At 41.0% G+C, this 16,660-nt stretch overlaps 1 protein-coding gene across 1 annotated transcript in view; it reads left to right on the forward strand.

Annotated features, from left to right (window-relative positions):
• MYO3B (myosin IIIB) overlaps positions 1 to 16,660 on the forward strand; it is a 368,137-nt gene that overhangs the window by 21,925 nt on the left and 329,552 nt on the right. The window contains exon 7 of the mRNA XM_034642243.1: positions 12,504 to 12,649. Coding sequence (XP_034498134.1) covers positions 12,504 to 12,649 — 146 coding nt within the window. The remainder of the gene's footprint in view (positions 1 to 12,503; positions 12,650 to 16,660) is intronic.

The raw sequence follows: 16,660 nt of genomic DNA on the forward strand, positions 1-16,660 counted from the left end.
GGTAATGCCTGTCAAGAAGGGGACCTCAAGAACCAGCTCCCAGATAGTTTGAATGTTGTACCTACTAAGCAAGTGTATGGTGGGAAGGAGACTTTCAATTGCTGAGGACGAATTAATATATCAGGAACTAGGATAGGGGTTCTTAACACATTATTTCATTTCAACAGCTCTCGTAGTAGATGCTATTTTCTCCACTTTACCACTGAGAAAAGTGAGGCTCAAAGAAGTGTATAGGAGAAGTCATGCCCAAATCCACATACTCCACATACCTAGTAAGTATTGGAACTGTTTGGCCTTTCAGAGAGCATGGAATGCAAGTCTCATTTGACAGATGAAGAAACTAAGGCAGGGAGAGGCTATTCTCTGTGCTAATTCAGAGCAGTCTTGGTCCCAGAATTCAGGTTTCCCAACCCACCAGCCTTGTAGTCTTTCACTTTAGTGTGTTCCCAAGTGCGTTCAGTGTGGAAAACGTGTGCTGAGATAGCTCATGCAACAAAGACATACGGAGATGTAGTGGAATACTCTGAAACTGGAGCATGAGACACATCATTTTAAAAGACATACATGAAGGACCTATCACCTATAATTTTTAGTTGACTACACTTTGCAGTCCTACCAGTGAGAGAAGTAGCCCTATATTAAGGATCCAGTTTACTCGACATCTTCCTAAAACAGCTAAAGGTCTGTTTCTGTATGAGAAAGCAGACTTGTGGATAAAGTAAACATTTGCTTCTTTTTAGAAAAAAATTTTTTGTTTTTACTTCCATCTGCTCGTTGTTGCAAACAAGAGCTAATCAGCTGAGCAGAGAAACAGATGTGCTGTGACGGCTCCAAAACTGGGTCTCTCTCTGCCTGAAAAAGGGTCGTTGAGAGGGGATGGTTGCCATAACAACAAGCTTACACGAATGCAGAAATATCACAGGCTTTTTGCACCACTCTTGCCTTCATTAATTATGCCTTTCTTAGCTGAATGATACGATAATGCTATTTCCATTGGCACTGCCCGGACTAGAGATGACAAATGAGATATTTTGTGTTGAAGGGCTCAGAAAGCCATGAAACCCTACAGAACTGAAATGCTATTGTCATTATTAGCGTTTTGCTTCCTAAGCTCTAGCTAATGGATTTGGTCCCCAAATAAGAGTTAGCGTTTATTGAGTGCTTACTATGTGCCAGGTACTAAGTGCGTTATTATTATTATTTTTTTAGGAAATAATTTTTTATTATTTATTCATTTTATTGCAGTATAGTTGACACGTAAGGTTACTTTAATTTCAGGAGTACAATATAGTAATTCGACAACTCTATATGTTATGCTATCCTTACCGTAAGTGTAGCTACCATCTGTCAGTATTCAATGCTATTAAAATACCATTGACTATATATTCCCTATGCTGTACCTTTCATCCCCATGACTTATTCATTCCATAACTGCAAGCCTGTTCCTCCCACTCCCCTTCGCCCATTTTGCTCATTGCCCCATCCCTCTCCCCTCTGGCAACCACCAGTTTGTTGTCTGTATTTATGGTTTTGTTTCTCCTTTGTTTGTTTTTTTGTTTTGTGTTTTAGATTCCACATGTAAGTGAAATCATATGGTATTTGTCTTTCTCTCTGTTAGTATAATACCCCCTGCGTCCATCTGTGTTGTCACAGATGGCAAGATCTCATTCTTTTTTATGGCTGTGTGATATTCCATTCCATATAAAGACCACATTCTTCTTTATCCATTCACCTATTGATGGACACTTGTATTGCTTCATATCTTGGCTATTGTAAATAATGCTCCCAGTAAACATAGGGGTGCAGATATCTTTTGGTACTAAGTGCTTTATAGGAATGAATTCATTTATAATCCTCACAATAACTCCATAAAGTCAGTGCAATTACTTGTCCAATGTTTTAGATTAAGTAAGTCACAGAAAGTACTGTTCTTGTCCTTGGACAAGGTATTATGATGTCACCAGGATTTGAACCCAGCTATTTAGCTCCAAAATCCTTCGTCTTAACCACTATACTAGCACAAACTATTTAATTGTGACCACCCGTGTACTAGATAAGATGTAAACCTTTTCAATTTTAAAATTATTTTAGATAGGAATTATCCTTCCTAATATATTAAGGAAAATGTAATAATTCAACATGACATTAGAAGCCAATGTGATTAGTGTCCAAGGGAAGGATCCAAAAAAATAAAATGACAAAATTCTTCAGAAGAGAATTTAGGGGAGTTGAATGTTAGTTTTAGCTCTGCTACTCATTTTTAAAAAGTGATTGTGGTTCAGTTTTTTTAATATGGCTTCAGTTTGGGTAGAAAAGTTAAGAGCACACATTTTGGAGTCAGACCTGGGAGTAAATCGTAGATACCTGGTTACCCACCTAACCATGGACCTCAGGCAAGTTACTGAATATTTGTGATTAGTAAGATGGGGAGAAGTTAAAAGATGTAAAATGAGAAGGGGAAAAAAAAGAACAGTTTCAAAGGACAAAATTAAATGATGCACTGAACATGTTTTGTGCAGTCCCTGACCTAGTAAGTACTTTAAAAAATGGTGGCACATATTGTCTTCACCCCACTCCTTCCTAACCTGGTCTCATCTGTAAGAAGAAGAGATTGGCTTGGGTAGTTTCTGCCTCCAAGCTCCCTTCTATTTTTCAGAGAACATTTACAGTTTTTAGGGAGAAAAGCCTCTTCTAGTTTACATATTCCATGGCTCTGGTGTTCCTCTGATAATGAAAGCAAGATGTCTCCAAGGGTGAAGTGATAAAAATGGCGAGAACGTTAGAGTCCATTTTAGCCTGACTTTGTTTTAAATGGCTGGGGATTATTGGGATCCCATGTGCCAGTCATATCACTGTGAAGAATGCAGGCCTTGGTTGCTCAGGAGATTCATTCCTGAGATTTTGTAGCCATTTGTCTTCCCTGATTCCCTCCAGACTCATGTGTCAGCTTCTAAGACATAGAGGGATTCCCTTCCTCCTTGTTCTGGGCTGACCCTGCCTGCATTCCCACAGTGGTTCTGCCTTGAAGGGCTCTGAAGGGGATACTTGGGGCTCTGGTGGGTGAAGGACCCAGGGTAAGGGTGAAATGACTGAGCGCATTCCCAGCCTTTAACCTCAGTTCCAGCAAGAGGTCCTCTTTCAGCTGGAGCTCTGCAGGGAAGTTGAGTCATGTGTCTTATGTTAGTGCAGAGGTTGGGGGCTGGCCCTGGAGGTGGTGGTGACATGTCATCACCCTCCCCCTGATGGGTCTAAATATAGAACTCCATCTCAGGGCTTCAGCTCCCAGATGTGCAGAAGCATGTGAGGCCCAGAGCAGAGGCCTCATATCCCCTCTACACCCACCATCCCCTACTCAGTGCTGAGCAAGAAGTATCAAAATAATGGCCTCTGTGAACATTTGGAGCTTTCCAGGCTGTCCTCCCACCCCTCTCTGGGGAGGTAAGAAGGGCCAAACTGTTGTCACAGGGGCAAAAGTGCTTGTTGAAGGAATGTTAGACCCGGCCTTGGCTCTTCCTGAGCTCTGAGTCCCAAATTATCTGGTGGCTACCGTCCCATCAGTGGCTCAGCCCCATGAAAGGGAATTCAGCCTAGGCCAAACCCTGCATTTTGTCTTTTGCCTCATGGTCATTGAGCTGGAGGAGAAAGCAAAGGAAGGAGGGTATTCAGCCTTAGGAATGAGATCCCAGAGAAGCCTTGGGGTGGGGGTGAGGCAGGAGCAGGTGGGGTGTGGGGAGACTAGCATTTGTGGTGCTCTATTACGTCCTAGGTTTTTTCCATACCTTCTTTAGTTTTAGAAGGTTAAAGGAAATGACTCTCTGGTAGGAAAGTATGACATTCCCAAGGGCATCCTGGTTTGCATGGTGACATCAGCCTATGGGAGGACAGAATTCAGGGACAACTTGCAAATAAAGGGGTATGCCTATGTTGGAGCATTCAGATATTCTGTTTGATTTGCTTCCCTTCCTATTTTTCAGATATTTTATGGAGGAGAAACCCCCACCCCCCATTAGTTTCTTATTGTGGGCTCACACTTCAATTCTATTACCTACTAGCTGTGTGACTTTGGGCAAGTTTCTTAACCTTTCTGAATCTCTTTCCTCACTGGGGTAATAAAACCTGACCTAACAAGCTGTAAAATGAACTGAATTGTAGAACTGTTACTTATTCTTTCCTTAACTGTACTCTGGTAGAAATGGAGCATTATGGCAAAGGGAAGGGGCAGCAAGGAAGTGAGAGCTGGCAGTAAATCCACCTGCTTAAGTGGAGGGTGTGCTTATCTGCTCACAGTATGGAAGTTACCGTGAGTATGGCTTATGGTACATGAAATATCTTTGGCAGTGACCTAGCATTCCCTGTTTAATAAGAATTCCCAGGAGATACCTCACTCTGGAGGGTAGTGGGGGAACCATGGAGCTTGCTCCTGGTATGGCCACAAACCAGCTGTGTAATTCTCTACAAGTCACCTCCTCTCCCCCTCCCTCCATCTCTGGGACTTGAGTTTCCAGGGGGGTTGAATGAATCCTAAAATCCCTTCTAGCATCCATTTCTGGTGGGGAAAGCTGCTGCAGCAGGAGAGGGCAGTGGGGTTATCCTGGGTTTCCAAGCAAATGTGCTCCTTTAGAGCTTTTTTTCTTTTTTTTAAATAAACAACAGACATTTATTTTTCATGGTTCTGGAGGCTGAAAGTCCAAGGTCAATGCATTATCTGGTGGGGCCTGCTAGCCTCCTGGTTCATAGAGGCCATCTTCTCACTGTGTCCTTACATGGATTCGGAACCTTTTGAATACTAAGGACACGTAGAAAAATGTGGGCACACTAATTTACCTTTCACAAAGGAGTTCTGTGAATATTGGTCCTGAGTTTTAGTATAGGGCTTATCACATAAATAAGAATAAGTAACACATTCCTGGGTCTTTGAGGAATTTAAGTGCAAAAATCAGTGTTGTGTGCTGGCCTCAAACCCAAAACCAGTCCACCTCTAACTTCCACTACCATGATGGGAAGTTGGTATTGGGCAGGCATTAATTTGAACCTTGTTTTATTTCTCTAAAGGCATAAGCTGAAAGTTAGCAATCATGAGAAAAGCCTTGTAGAACAGTGTATTTTATTTAGAGGCCTTCTTGAATTTCATAAGCAATTTCTCAGTATACAAAATATAAGTTTAATTCTAGCCTTGAGTTTTATGAAAGAACCCCCCCCAAAAAACCCCAACCCTATCAATTTCATTTCTTCTAGTCCACCTCCCCTTTGCAAAAAAAAAATCAAGCAAATCTCAAATACATCCTCCCTTGAAGTTATATTTCATCCAAGGGAAGAGACTTCATATGTTTATTCAGTATCTCAGTTTGTAACACTTTAAGATGTTTGTATATAACACCGATGAATAACATTTGCCATTGGAATATTTATAACTGAAATTTCCAATTCCAGAGAAGTTCTGTTTTAGAAGTTTTTAAGATCAATAACATATATCTGTAATGCTGCATAAATTGCATAAGCAAAATTAGGAACCCTATTTGCCTGCCTACCTCTCAGCCCATCTTATTTGCCGGTGCGTTGACTGCATTTTTGGGCTGAAGGTCAGCCAAGGATTAATAGCTCCAGGTCTATTTGCCTTGCCGATTTTAAAGCTGAATTTAGCTCTTAAAATAACAGCATTTTGCCTGTGTACTTGAGTGAAATTTTAATCTTGAGCTTTGATTATAATTTTGGATCACACGATCAATGCTAGTAAGGTGAAAAAGCGGAACATATAAGGCAAACCTAACTACATTTTTAACGACATTTTAAAATATTAGTGGGAAAATGAGATAGTCTGAAAAACATCTATTATTTTTTTAAGTTTGATAAACTTTTTTATAAGGGTAAAAAATATTTTTCCTTATGGTAGATGGTGCTCCTATAATACTACTTGCTTGAAAGTATTGGTTAAAATCACGTTATTGAAAGAAATTTCTGCCCAGCAGCTCTTTGATATATAATTTGATAAATGGTTTAAGTTAAATATCTTGTCGGAGAAATCTAGGTTTTCTGAATGCAGGAGCTCATATGTTACTGTCTTTTATCCCCTTTACATCTAATCTAATACAGGTGTTCTTTTTAGATAGTGAAGACCTTGAGATGAGGAGAGACTGTTTTGTTCCCTCAGGTTCCTGTAGCCCAAGTCTTTTTGCAAGAGATAGAAAGTGGATCTTACTTCTATTTCAGGCCTTTATCAGCAAGCCCTACTCTTGGTCAAGGCTGAGATGAAACTGTAATAGTGGGGCATTTCATGGGGTCATGATGGCCTAAGAAAGTGAAAGTACTACCTGTATAGCCTTGTGCTTACAATAGAAAGGGATATTGTTGGAAAGGGAATTTCTTTAATCCTTCTTGTATTAATCTCCCAGGAACCTAGTTTCATGACCAAGATACTGCCTTTAACCTGCCAGCTTATTGATGAAAAATCCCAACAGCCAACAAATACTCTGAAGGAACGAAAAACATCCTTGAAAATTAAGGCAAACTTTTCAATACTTACTTACATTTTCAAGACAAAAAACAGACATTTGTTTTTTGTTATAGAAATAATTCATGGTCCCTCTAGACACTTTAGAAAATGCAAAAAGGGTTAAAGAAGTAAATAAAGTAGATATTACCCATACATCAGTGATGCAATAATATCTACAATTAACTTTTGATGCCATAGAAAAAGCTGGGTAACCAGCATTTTCATAATCAGTACATCAGACAAGGCCCAGAGCAAGGGGTTGCTTGGTTTGCATGGGAAGAGAGGTGCAGGGAGATCAGGTAATTTGCTAAAGTAATCTAGTAAAGGAATGGCAAAACCAAGATGAAAGTGCCTGGCTCTGGGATTTTCCTTCTCCAGCCAGAGGTACAAACTTTTTCTACAATCCAAGAGCTACTAGGAGTTGTTTTTTCTCTGCCAGTCCCCCTGGTAACCGAGGAAAGAGTCACCCATCCTCAACAGATATCAGCTGACGATGCCCAGTGGTGCACCAGAAGATGATATGTGTCAAAGCAGTTGTGCCATCAAGTTGTGGGTGCGGTTTTACCCCCTGAACTCCTTCAGGAGAGGGGAGCAGGTGTTCCCTCTGTGGGGCAGGAAGGAATGATAAGGCAGATTTCGAGAGTCTGGAACTTTGGAATTCTTTAGCCTGAAGAAGGCTAAAGAGAACTGCCCTAACAAAGAGGGTTGACTGCTAGCCTTTGCTCCAAAGACCAGTAGAGCTAAACTGTTAGTGAAAACTTATTTCTTGTTCTTGTGCCCTTCCAGAGAGAAAAGTGTTTGGCAGCCAAGGTGGTAATGACCAGCATTTGGGAGGCTCAAGCCCACCTCGGGTAAAATAGCTGTTATCATTGGGTACTGTGGCTGCTAACGCATAGATATTGCTAGTAATCCAAGCATTAGTGCTTTTACTCTTCCTAAAATAAGCAGCAGTGTAGTTTAAGTGTACCAGGAAAGCCATAAGTTTGCATTTCAAGGTATGAACCTGGACATGCCCCATTAACCAGCATCCAAACAATTGCTCTGTTATTGAAGCTCATCTTCCCTAACAGAGGCATTATCACAGCAACCAGCATCTTTTCATAGGCCTTAAGACCTTTTACAAAATACCGGCAATAAAATCTCTAAGGCTCCAGCCTTCCGGTTCACACCCCCGAATAATCTCCTGTTCCCTCTTGCTAATTTGCATGGAGAGATTAGCCTCTCTGAGATCAACCCCAAAATCACTTATTTACAAAGCATAAAGCCAAAAGAGTATAAGAGCTGGAAGGGATAGCAGAGATCATTCATTCCTACCTTTCTGTTTTATAAATGTACTAAATGAGAGCCCTATAAAGAAACCTCAGCTCAGAGTTTTCAAGGGACTTGCTCAAAGGCATTCAGCTGATAAATAATGGAGTTCAGGCTTTCTGATTCCAGTCTGAAGATTTTTCAACATAACTGCTCTGAAGTGTGTCACAAATTGATGTGGTCAGGGAGGGAAGAAAGATAAGACATAATCCTTACCCTGGGTTACTTCTGTCCACTTAGGGGTCACTTGGGTGAGATCATCAAGGTGCTAGCCCCTTTAAAACATAAAAAAAAATGACAAGGTTTGAGTAGATTAACACCAAGTGGATAAAACTATTTATTAAAGCTCCAAAACAGTATAAACACTCACTGATATGCCAGAGACTTGAGGATTGTTAAAGGCGGCTATGCAGAAGTATGTAGGGATTTATATACCTCTGAAACTCATCAAGACTTCGATAATATTTTAATCTTGGAGCCATTAGGCCACTAGCAATTACTGCACTAGACTGTCTCTCTGTTTTGAATCATTTAACGCTATGCTTTTAGCCTTTGCCAGGTACACTAAACATTTTGTAACAGTCCCTGTACATGTCTCATGGAACATTCCAGAAGGCACATCCTCTTCATATCAACCTCCAACATGTTGTGGGACTTTACAATCAACTTTGGAGAATCCATACTTTATAAAATTGACATTTATTAGCAGGTTTTTTATTCACAATACTGGATTAAGAAAAATATACAACTTTGTTAAAGTTCATGATAAACAACCTGATTTCTGCTTCTGGTACTTACAACTGTGTATTAAAACTACAAATTTTGATGTGTTGTGTTGGCAACTAACAATAGGAAGATTTAAATCTATAGAGTTCTGAAATGTAAGATATATTTACTCTAATATAAAACTTCATGTAGTCACTGAAAACATGTATTTTATTGTTACCCTTTAGTATATATTCTGCTTCTGATCTTAATAGAATTTTGCTTTTCTTGTTGCATTTACATGTGAAAAAAAAGTGAGATCCCAAGAGTACAAGAGATTTTTCTACACTTGGTAAGGGGTAGAACTCAGACCCAAATTGACTTCTTCTAACATCCCTGACGGCACCATCATTCTGCTGATTAACCAGGATCAAAATGTCAGTCTTCCTGGGTGTGTCCCTTTCGCCAACCTCCCGTATTAAATCCCTCTCCATATTAAGTCCTGCAGGTGGTCCCTTGAGCTCTCTCTTACACTTATTCAATCCTCCCTATTCTACTGCCACCAACATCATTTATTCTCCTGTGATTGAAGGAAAGGCTTGAGGTCAAGGAGTGTATACACTTGCCTTGGGCATGTCTCCTCCTTGGGGTTGTGGTGGTGAGGTACGAGAGAATGAGGTGTTTGGGTTTCCTGGGCCTGAGGCCATGCCATCTCACCCTGTCTATCTACTCCTTTAACATGACTTACAGAACCTGGGAAACCTGGTCTCAGCACAGTGTACTTATTCACCATTGCCGGCCTCCCTTTCTTAGTAGAGTGTCAGATCATCTGATTCAGAGGGCTCTTTGAAAGGCTGCCTTCTCCTCGGGACAAGGGAACCATAGACCAATGGACCAACTAAGCATTCTTAACTCACCTTTATTTTACCTAGAAATAAGGAGAATGCTTTGCTAGGGGGAATGGGATTACTTCTCCTTAAGAAACAGTTGTAGATTTTGGTGTTGGGTAGATAAGAATCCAGATCCAGGGTGTGTTGACCTCAGTTGTGATGCATCCTCTTAGGGTAAGTCTATGAATCCCATCACACACGTAGTCCACATAAAGGGTCCTTTACTTTTGTGAAAGATCAGTCCTGAAAGAGACTCCTTCTGAGGAGATGGGAGTTTAAGGGACAAAAATTTCAAGAAACCTGGTTAATTTATTCAAAATATGAGTGCAGAAGCTCATAATTCAGCTATTCTTTGAACATAACCTTTATTGTGTAGAACACGTACCATATTATAACGACTTGTTTACTTGTCTCTTCTCTGCCTGGGTTCAAATTCTGACCCCGACAATGACTAGCTGTGGGCCATGGGTAAGCTGTTTAACTGTGCTATGCTTCAGTTTCCACACCACCACAAAGTGACGATAGCACCTACCTCACAGGAGATCATGAAGATTAAATTCAGTGTGAATTTAAATTTCTCTCCCTAAGACCTGGTACCATGGCTGACTCATGGGTACTCGGTAATTCCTTGTGAATTATTTTAGTGTCAAAATTTTCTGTAAACTTCTTTGGAAGGCTGATTTTAAAGAATTTCTTTGCCAAATTACAAACTAAGTTTTGGGAGGAGAATTTGGCCAAAAGATACTTTTCTATTTAGTCAGATGGAACTGAAGATAAGGTCTGTCTGTAAAGAGAAGTTGAAACCAGATAAATGTATTGAATATTTTATGACTACACTTGTGAAACGTTAGGATGTCTCCATTCCCACATTTGGGTGGGTTCTTAGAATTGCCTTCTGTGTCCCACCCAAGATGGCTGAAGTTGATTTGAATTTCCTCCCAGAAGGTGTGGACTTTGGTCACTAGATACTTTTTGTTGTCTTGCTTCCCCTGGCATGGTCACCCTCTAATATTGCAAGTATTTGGAGCCCATATCCTTTATTGGACATGCTAGTACACATTGTCTTAGGACATTTAGAGTGGACCTGGTTTGTCATTTACTTATTGTAGGTTCACTTTAGATTTTAAGTGGCCGTAGCTGTTGTTGGGGAAGGACAGAGTCTCATTTTTCATTCCCTCATAGGAATGTGTAAGAATGGTGAACGGTAAGAACTGTAAGAATGGTGATTGATAGGTCTAAAATTATGTTTGTTCCACATGTTTAGAAATGTCATTTCTGAAAGGGAGGTGTTGAATAGTCTTCTCTTGAGATCTTTAAAAATAGTGTTTTCACCTGATTGGGGTATGAAAAGGAGGTCTTGGGGGGCTATGAAATGGCTTCTGCTTCTGAAGTTGGAATTATTTGAACTTTAGTTTGAATGCACGTTTGAAAATCATGTGTTAAAAGTATGGCAGAATATTCTGTGGCAGGTTAGTCTCTTCAGAGGATAGGGCTGAGATCAGGCCAGGGATGCAGGAACATGAAAAGAATACTTCAGTTCAGAAACCAGAAGAGAAGGATAGAGGACAATTCAGGAGCAAAAGCACCAGGTCTCAGGCAAGACAGTAGGCATATTTGGCATTGCAAGTCCAATTAAGTGGGTCTGGCCAAGAAGAAGTATAATAGTTACTGTCATTGCCATTATAATATTGCACATGTGAGTCTTAAAACAGCACACGTTCATTCTCCAGGTCATTAGTCAGGCGCAAGACTTACCTGGCTAAAATGAACTTCTCCATCTAGAAATCTCACCAGCATCTCAAACTTAACATGTCCTACCTAAATGGAGCTCTTTCCTTTCAACCCAAAGCTGCTTCTCCTCCTATCTTCCCCATCTCATCAAATATCAGTTCCATTCTGGAATTGCTCACGTCAAAAACTGTGGACTCATCTTCAACTCCTCTTTCTCATAAGCCTCAGTCAGCAAATCTAGTTGGCCCTGCCTTCAAAATTATATAATCAGTCTGATTATTTCTCATTGTCTGTAGTTTAGATTCTTATAGTAGCATGTTAAACTGGTTTTGCTTTTTCTACTCATGTCCCATTTTAATGTATCTCAGCATAACCGCCAGAGTGATCCTGCTAACATGTAAGCCAAATCTGTCGCTTAGCCAGTTGGCACATCTTACTCAGAATCAAAGCCAAATACCTTCTGGTGGCCTAACAGGCAGGCAGGCCTGTCACTCTGGCCGCCCAGAGTGATGTCGCTTGTCAACCTCATAGGCTGTTTGGAGCAGTACAAAGTTTTCTACCTGCCCGTAGCCAAGGGTCATCCTTGGTTGTGGAGGCAGATTTCAGGTCAAATAAGGACGTCTGGTTCTTCCACATTCTCTGGTTTACCTCTGCCTTCTTCCAACCCCACTGTGATAGCCACAAGTCTGAGTGGAGGGGCTTTTCCTGCCTGACTCAGAAAGTTGATAGAGATTTCCCCACAGGGTTCCATGCTCCCTAAACCAGGGACAAGCCCAGGGACATTTTCTGGTTCTGCTGCTCTTGTACCCAGTCAGGTCAGTAACGGAAGCAGCCGCTGCTACTGAAATACAAACCACTCGTTGGGGTTTGCAGAGGGGGCAGATGTTCTTAGGAAAAAGAGGTGGAAGGGAGTGGTTCCTATTTTATGTTAACCACATCAGTCTTCCAGTCTTCCAACATCTTTCTGCTCAATTGGCCACACTCCTGGGGATTTTGTGCAGGAAACAAGCATCTTTGCAAACAACTGTTCCTTGCTGTTGAATTCAGCAGCTGGTAATGAGGTGAAGGATGCAGACAAAGCCTTTCCTTAAAGGATGTCAGAGCGGGCTCAGTGAGGTATGCACCCCCTTGCACTGTGCTTGGTACCTAGAGGTTCAATGTATGTTTATTGTACTGAAATGACACATTGTAAAAAGCTAATGAACATCCGGTTGATAAATTAGTCACACACAAATAAGGTCTAGATAACACATACCTTACTATCACTGGAATTCAATATCAGTGTAACCAAGGGAACTAAAAGGGGGCTAAGATGGTTCAAGCGTCTTTTAGGACATCTGAGGTGGCGGTGGTTGATGTGCTTTGCTTTTGTCTGATAGGTCATTGCTTGTGAGCAGCAGTATGACTCCTCCTATGACGCTCGGTGTGACGTCTGGTCGTTGGGGATCACAGCTATTGAACTGGGGGATGGAGACCCTCCCCTCTTTGACATGCATCCTGTGAAAACGCTTTTTAAGATTCCAAGGTAGGACACAAGATGGCGCTCTTGGCTCATTAGTTCTTTGTGAAAGCGGTTGGTTAAGAGGGATGATAAGTAGTTGGTAAACAATTTCTGGCCAAACCTGAGAAAGCCTGATTGTAAAATGTGTTTCTTTTGGGGGAATTTACGGGGAGTGGAGGAGGAAAGAGGAGGGATATTCCCGAAAGACAGCATATCCCAAAGAAAAATAGGACCGTGTTGTAACCATTGCATATATTTTCAGTACTCTGATTTTTCTGAGATACTCGTTCGTCTATTGTGCTTTTCACAAGAGGACTAAAAATGCAATTTTGGATTAAATCTGTCTGAGTACTGGTGTTTTCTTTTTAATTATATAATTACATCTGGTCATTTTGTTTGAACCTTTCTCGCGTATTCAGGAAAATTTGGGAATGAAAAAACGTGTATTATATTTTCATATCCACTCAGACCAGCACTAAAAAAAAATCAGAAAAGTGAATCAGTTATAAGACCTTCTCTCTGTCCCCTGATTTCCATCTCAATGGGAAGTTGTGCTGAAAGAGGTCCGTTTGGAGGGCATTTAAATGCCAGTATATTTTCCATCGTGTGTATTCATTAGGGGTGTGTACAAGAGGGCTGGTTGTTTGTCTTTCATCGGAATCGGGCTGCTGTTTGGCTGCTTAAGCCTCTAGTTACTGAAAACGAAGCAGTCATGGAGCTCTGTCCTGGCCAGGTTGCAGATTAAGAGATTTATACCCTCCACATTCCTCTTTCAAAGGACGACTCTGGGCAGGCTGCAGCAGGAGCCTGAGCCCAGCCGGAGCCGTTCAACTACTANTTCTTTTTAATTATATAATTACATCTGGTCATTTTGTTTGAACCTTTCTCGCGTATTCAGGAAAATTTGGGAATGAAAAAACGTGTATTATATTTTCATATCCACTCAGACCAGCACTAAAAAAAAATCAGAAAAGTGAATCAGTTATAAGACCTTCTCTCTGTCCCCTGATTTCCATCTCAATGGGAAGTTGTGCTGAAAGAGGTCCGTTTGGAGGGCATTTAAATGCCAGTATATTTTCCATCGTGTGTATTCATTAGAGGTGTGTACAAGAGGGCTGGTTGTTTGTCTTTCATCGGAATCGGGCTGCTGTTTGGCTGCTTAAGCCTCTAGTTACTGAAAACGAAGCAGTCATGGAGCTCTGTCCTGGCCAGGTTGCAGATTAAGAGATTTATACCCTCCACATTCCTCTTTCAAAGGACGACTCTGGGCAGGCTGCAGCAGGAGCCTGAGCCCAGCCGGAGCCGTTCAACTACTAACAATGCGAGTGTTAACCTTTCCTTATCTGCACAATCACACAGCCTTTAAAAATTTCTCCTGATTGCAATTTGCATTTCTGATTAGGTCTATTTATATGCAGATGAGGCTCTGTGGTGTTCATCATCATCATGTTATCGTTTTATACCTAATCCAGATGTGAACAACCACCCACCATTATTCCAAAAATGATTCCCACCCGAGTCAGGGTTGGTCTTTTGCCTTTTCCAAAGTACAAAAACAAGTCCAGGCAATTAGAAAAACAGACAAAGCGACTGACTTTTAAAGTTAATAGTCTGGTGAGCATTCAAAACGGTATAAGAGCACGACCAAAAACAGTATTGTATGCAGTAATATGTCAGAAAATGAGAAATGGTGGCTGGGATGATTTGTGTGTGTGCTTTGATTTTTTACAAATCATTTACTTCTCACTGTTCATTTACTGGGACCACATAATTTCCCAAAGATCAGAATTAAGGTTTGGCTTTTGATTAGCAAGACATATGTACTTTTGATAAGAGATCATCTACTTGGTTGTATTTTTTTCTTTCTTTCTTTTAAGTATATGTTTGTGTACAGACCACCTGTACAAAAATTTCATAGGGTGGTAAATGTGAGGCAGCTTAGAAGGGGTGTGTGTGTGTGTGTGTTTAAATAGACTTCGTCTCCAGTGACTCTTTTGAGCTTGCTTTGTGCCCAGCCAAGTCTCTGGTCTCTAGTAATCTCTGCACCTGACTTCTTCCATCTTGGGAGAAGCTTCCAGATTTGAAACACAAATAACCAAGCCCCCCCAATCCCCCCCTCCCCGCCAGCTTTTAGACAGGGTGAACCCCAGGAACAAGACAATTGCTAGAAAAAAGATCTTAAGGGCAAGAAGGATTCTTACCCTAACATAGGTTGATACTTTTTCTCCTTCTAATGTAACCTGCCCTTTTACCATCTCTTGGTTCCTGCCCAAGTGATGAATCAGATTGAACTAGGTAATGTCAACAGTAATCAGTCAGCAGATCCTTAGTGCGATTATATGTGCTGAACACTTGCCGTTGTCTTAACCTTAACAGCCAACTTGACATTTGTAGGCAGGAAGGATACAGGTTTGAGAAAAAAAAATAGCATAATTGTATATACTGCATAGCTTTTTATACTCATCAAGTTATTTACTTAAAAATTACCCTGTCAATTAGAATCATGTAGTTCTCTTATGAAGAACTGTGGATTGACCAAGCACATATGTGTGTGTGTACCATTTTAATTTTGAGTGCTAAAAATGTACATTTTCTCAGAAAAGCTCTTTGATGGAGAGTGAAGAAATTAAGCATTTACATATTTTAAATAGGCATTCATATTATTTACCGTGTGTTTCATGGGGTTCTTTCTCTCTCTCTCTCTCATTCTCTCAGCATTTTCTTCCCTGATGGAGAAAAGAAAATGTCAAGTAATGACAAAAATCCTTTGAATCCGTTTGGCTTCTGATTTTTTTTTTCCTCTTTGGTTAGGAGTGTTGTAGGTGTTCTGGAATTCCCTTCGTTAAGCAATGAGGTCCATTTCAGAGTATTCTAGGACCAGAACACTGCATGTAGCTTCCCCCTTTGCCTCTTCCCTTTACAACCTTCTTTATTGGTAATAAATTGAGTAAATTACCAAAATAAGGGAAGAAAAGAAACCCTTTACCGAGTTAGGGAAGACATGACTTTCACAAGTTACAAAGGACTTAGGAATTAGTGAAGAGCTGGTTACATATGAGGTGAGAGCCTCAGATGTCAACAAAGCAGATAATTACATAGGTTCCCTGGACACTGTCAGGAAATACGAAGCGAGACCTGCTTCAATATGGTTGATTTGCCTGCACACAGGTCTCCTTGCTCTTCCCTTCTCTGCCTCCATTTCTTTTGGAGCACCTTCCCCTTTCTTTTGACCTTCACGTTAGAAGATGACACATGGAGTAATCGTGACCTGTCTTTGAAATACTGCGTGACTTGAAGTCTTTCCTACGTCGCAAACACACAGAAATTATCTGCTGATTGTGACAGCATCCACTATTTGCTGAACCTGTCAGCATGTGTCATCTTGTCTAATGCCTTTGCTCCAAAAAAAGTCACCCCTCTCCGACAGTCACTGCTCTGTCTGCTGCTATTTTTCTCTAGGAGTTAGAAGAGAGGAAAAGAATCAAAACCGTTTCTCTGGGCATCAGTGAATTTGACAACACCTCTCTGATGACTCTCTCCTAAGGACTCCTTTAAAATTTCAAAGGCTTAGAAGGATCTTGCAGAGGGGCACCTGGGTGACTCAGTCTGCCTTTGGCTCAGGGCGTGATCCCGGAGTTCTGGGATCAAGCCCCACATCAGGCTCCTCTGCTGGGTGCCTGCTTCTTCCTCTCCCACTCCCCCTGCTTGTATTCCCTCTCTAGCTGGCTGTCTCTCTTTCTGTCAAATAAATTAAAAAAAAAAAAAAGAAGGATCTTGCAGATGACCTGGATATTTTTTCAATTAAAAGGAGATCTGTTTCATAGGTATAATTGCAAAAACCCATAGAGTTAGAAGTATACAATTATGTTTTTCTCTTGGCAACCAGGTATCTTTCCTTAGCTTGGAATCTTTGGCTAATGACCTCTTTGACCTCCATAGATGGGAGTCAGAAAGGCAGTGGGGACCAGTGTGAGTGTGTTTATTGGACAAGGACTAAGAGCTGTGTTGCCTGCCCATTTATTGGGGGCCAGATAG

The sequence above is a fragment of the Ailuropoda melanoleuca genome, chromosome 2 (assembly GCF_002007445.2).
Source record: "Ailuropoda melanoleuca isolate Jingjing chromosome 2, ASM200744v2, whole genome shotgun sequence".
Classification (NCBI taxonomy): Eukaryota; Metazoa; Chordata; class Mammalia; order Carnivora; family Ursidae; genus Ailuropoda; species Ailuropoda melanoleuca.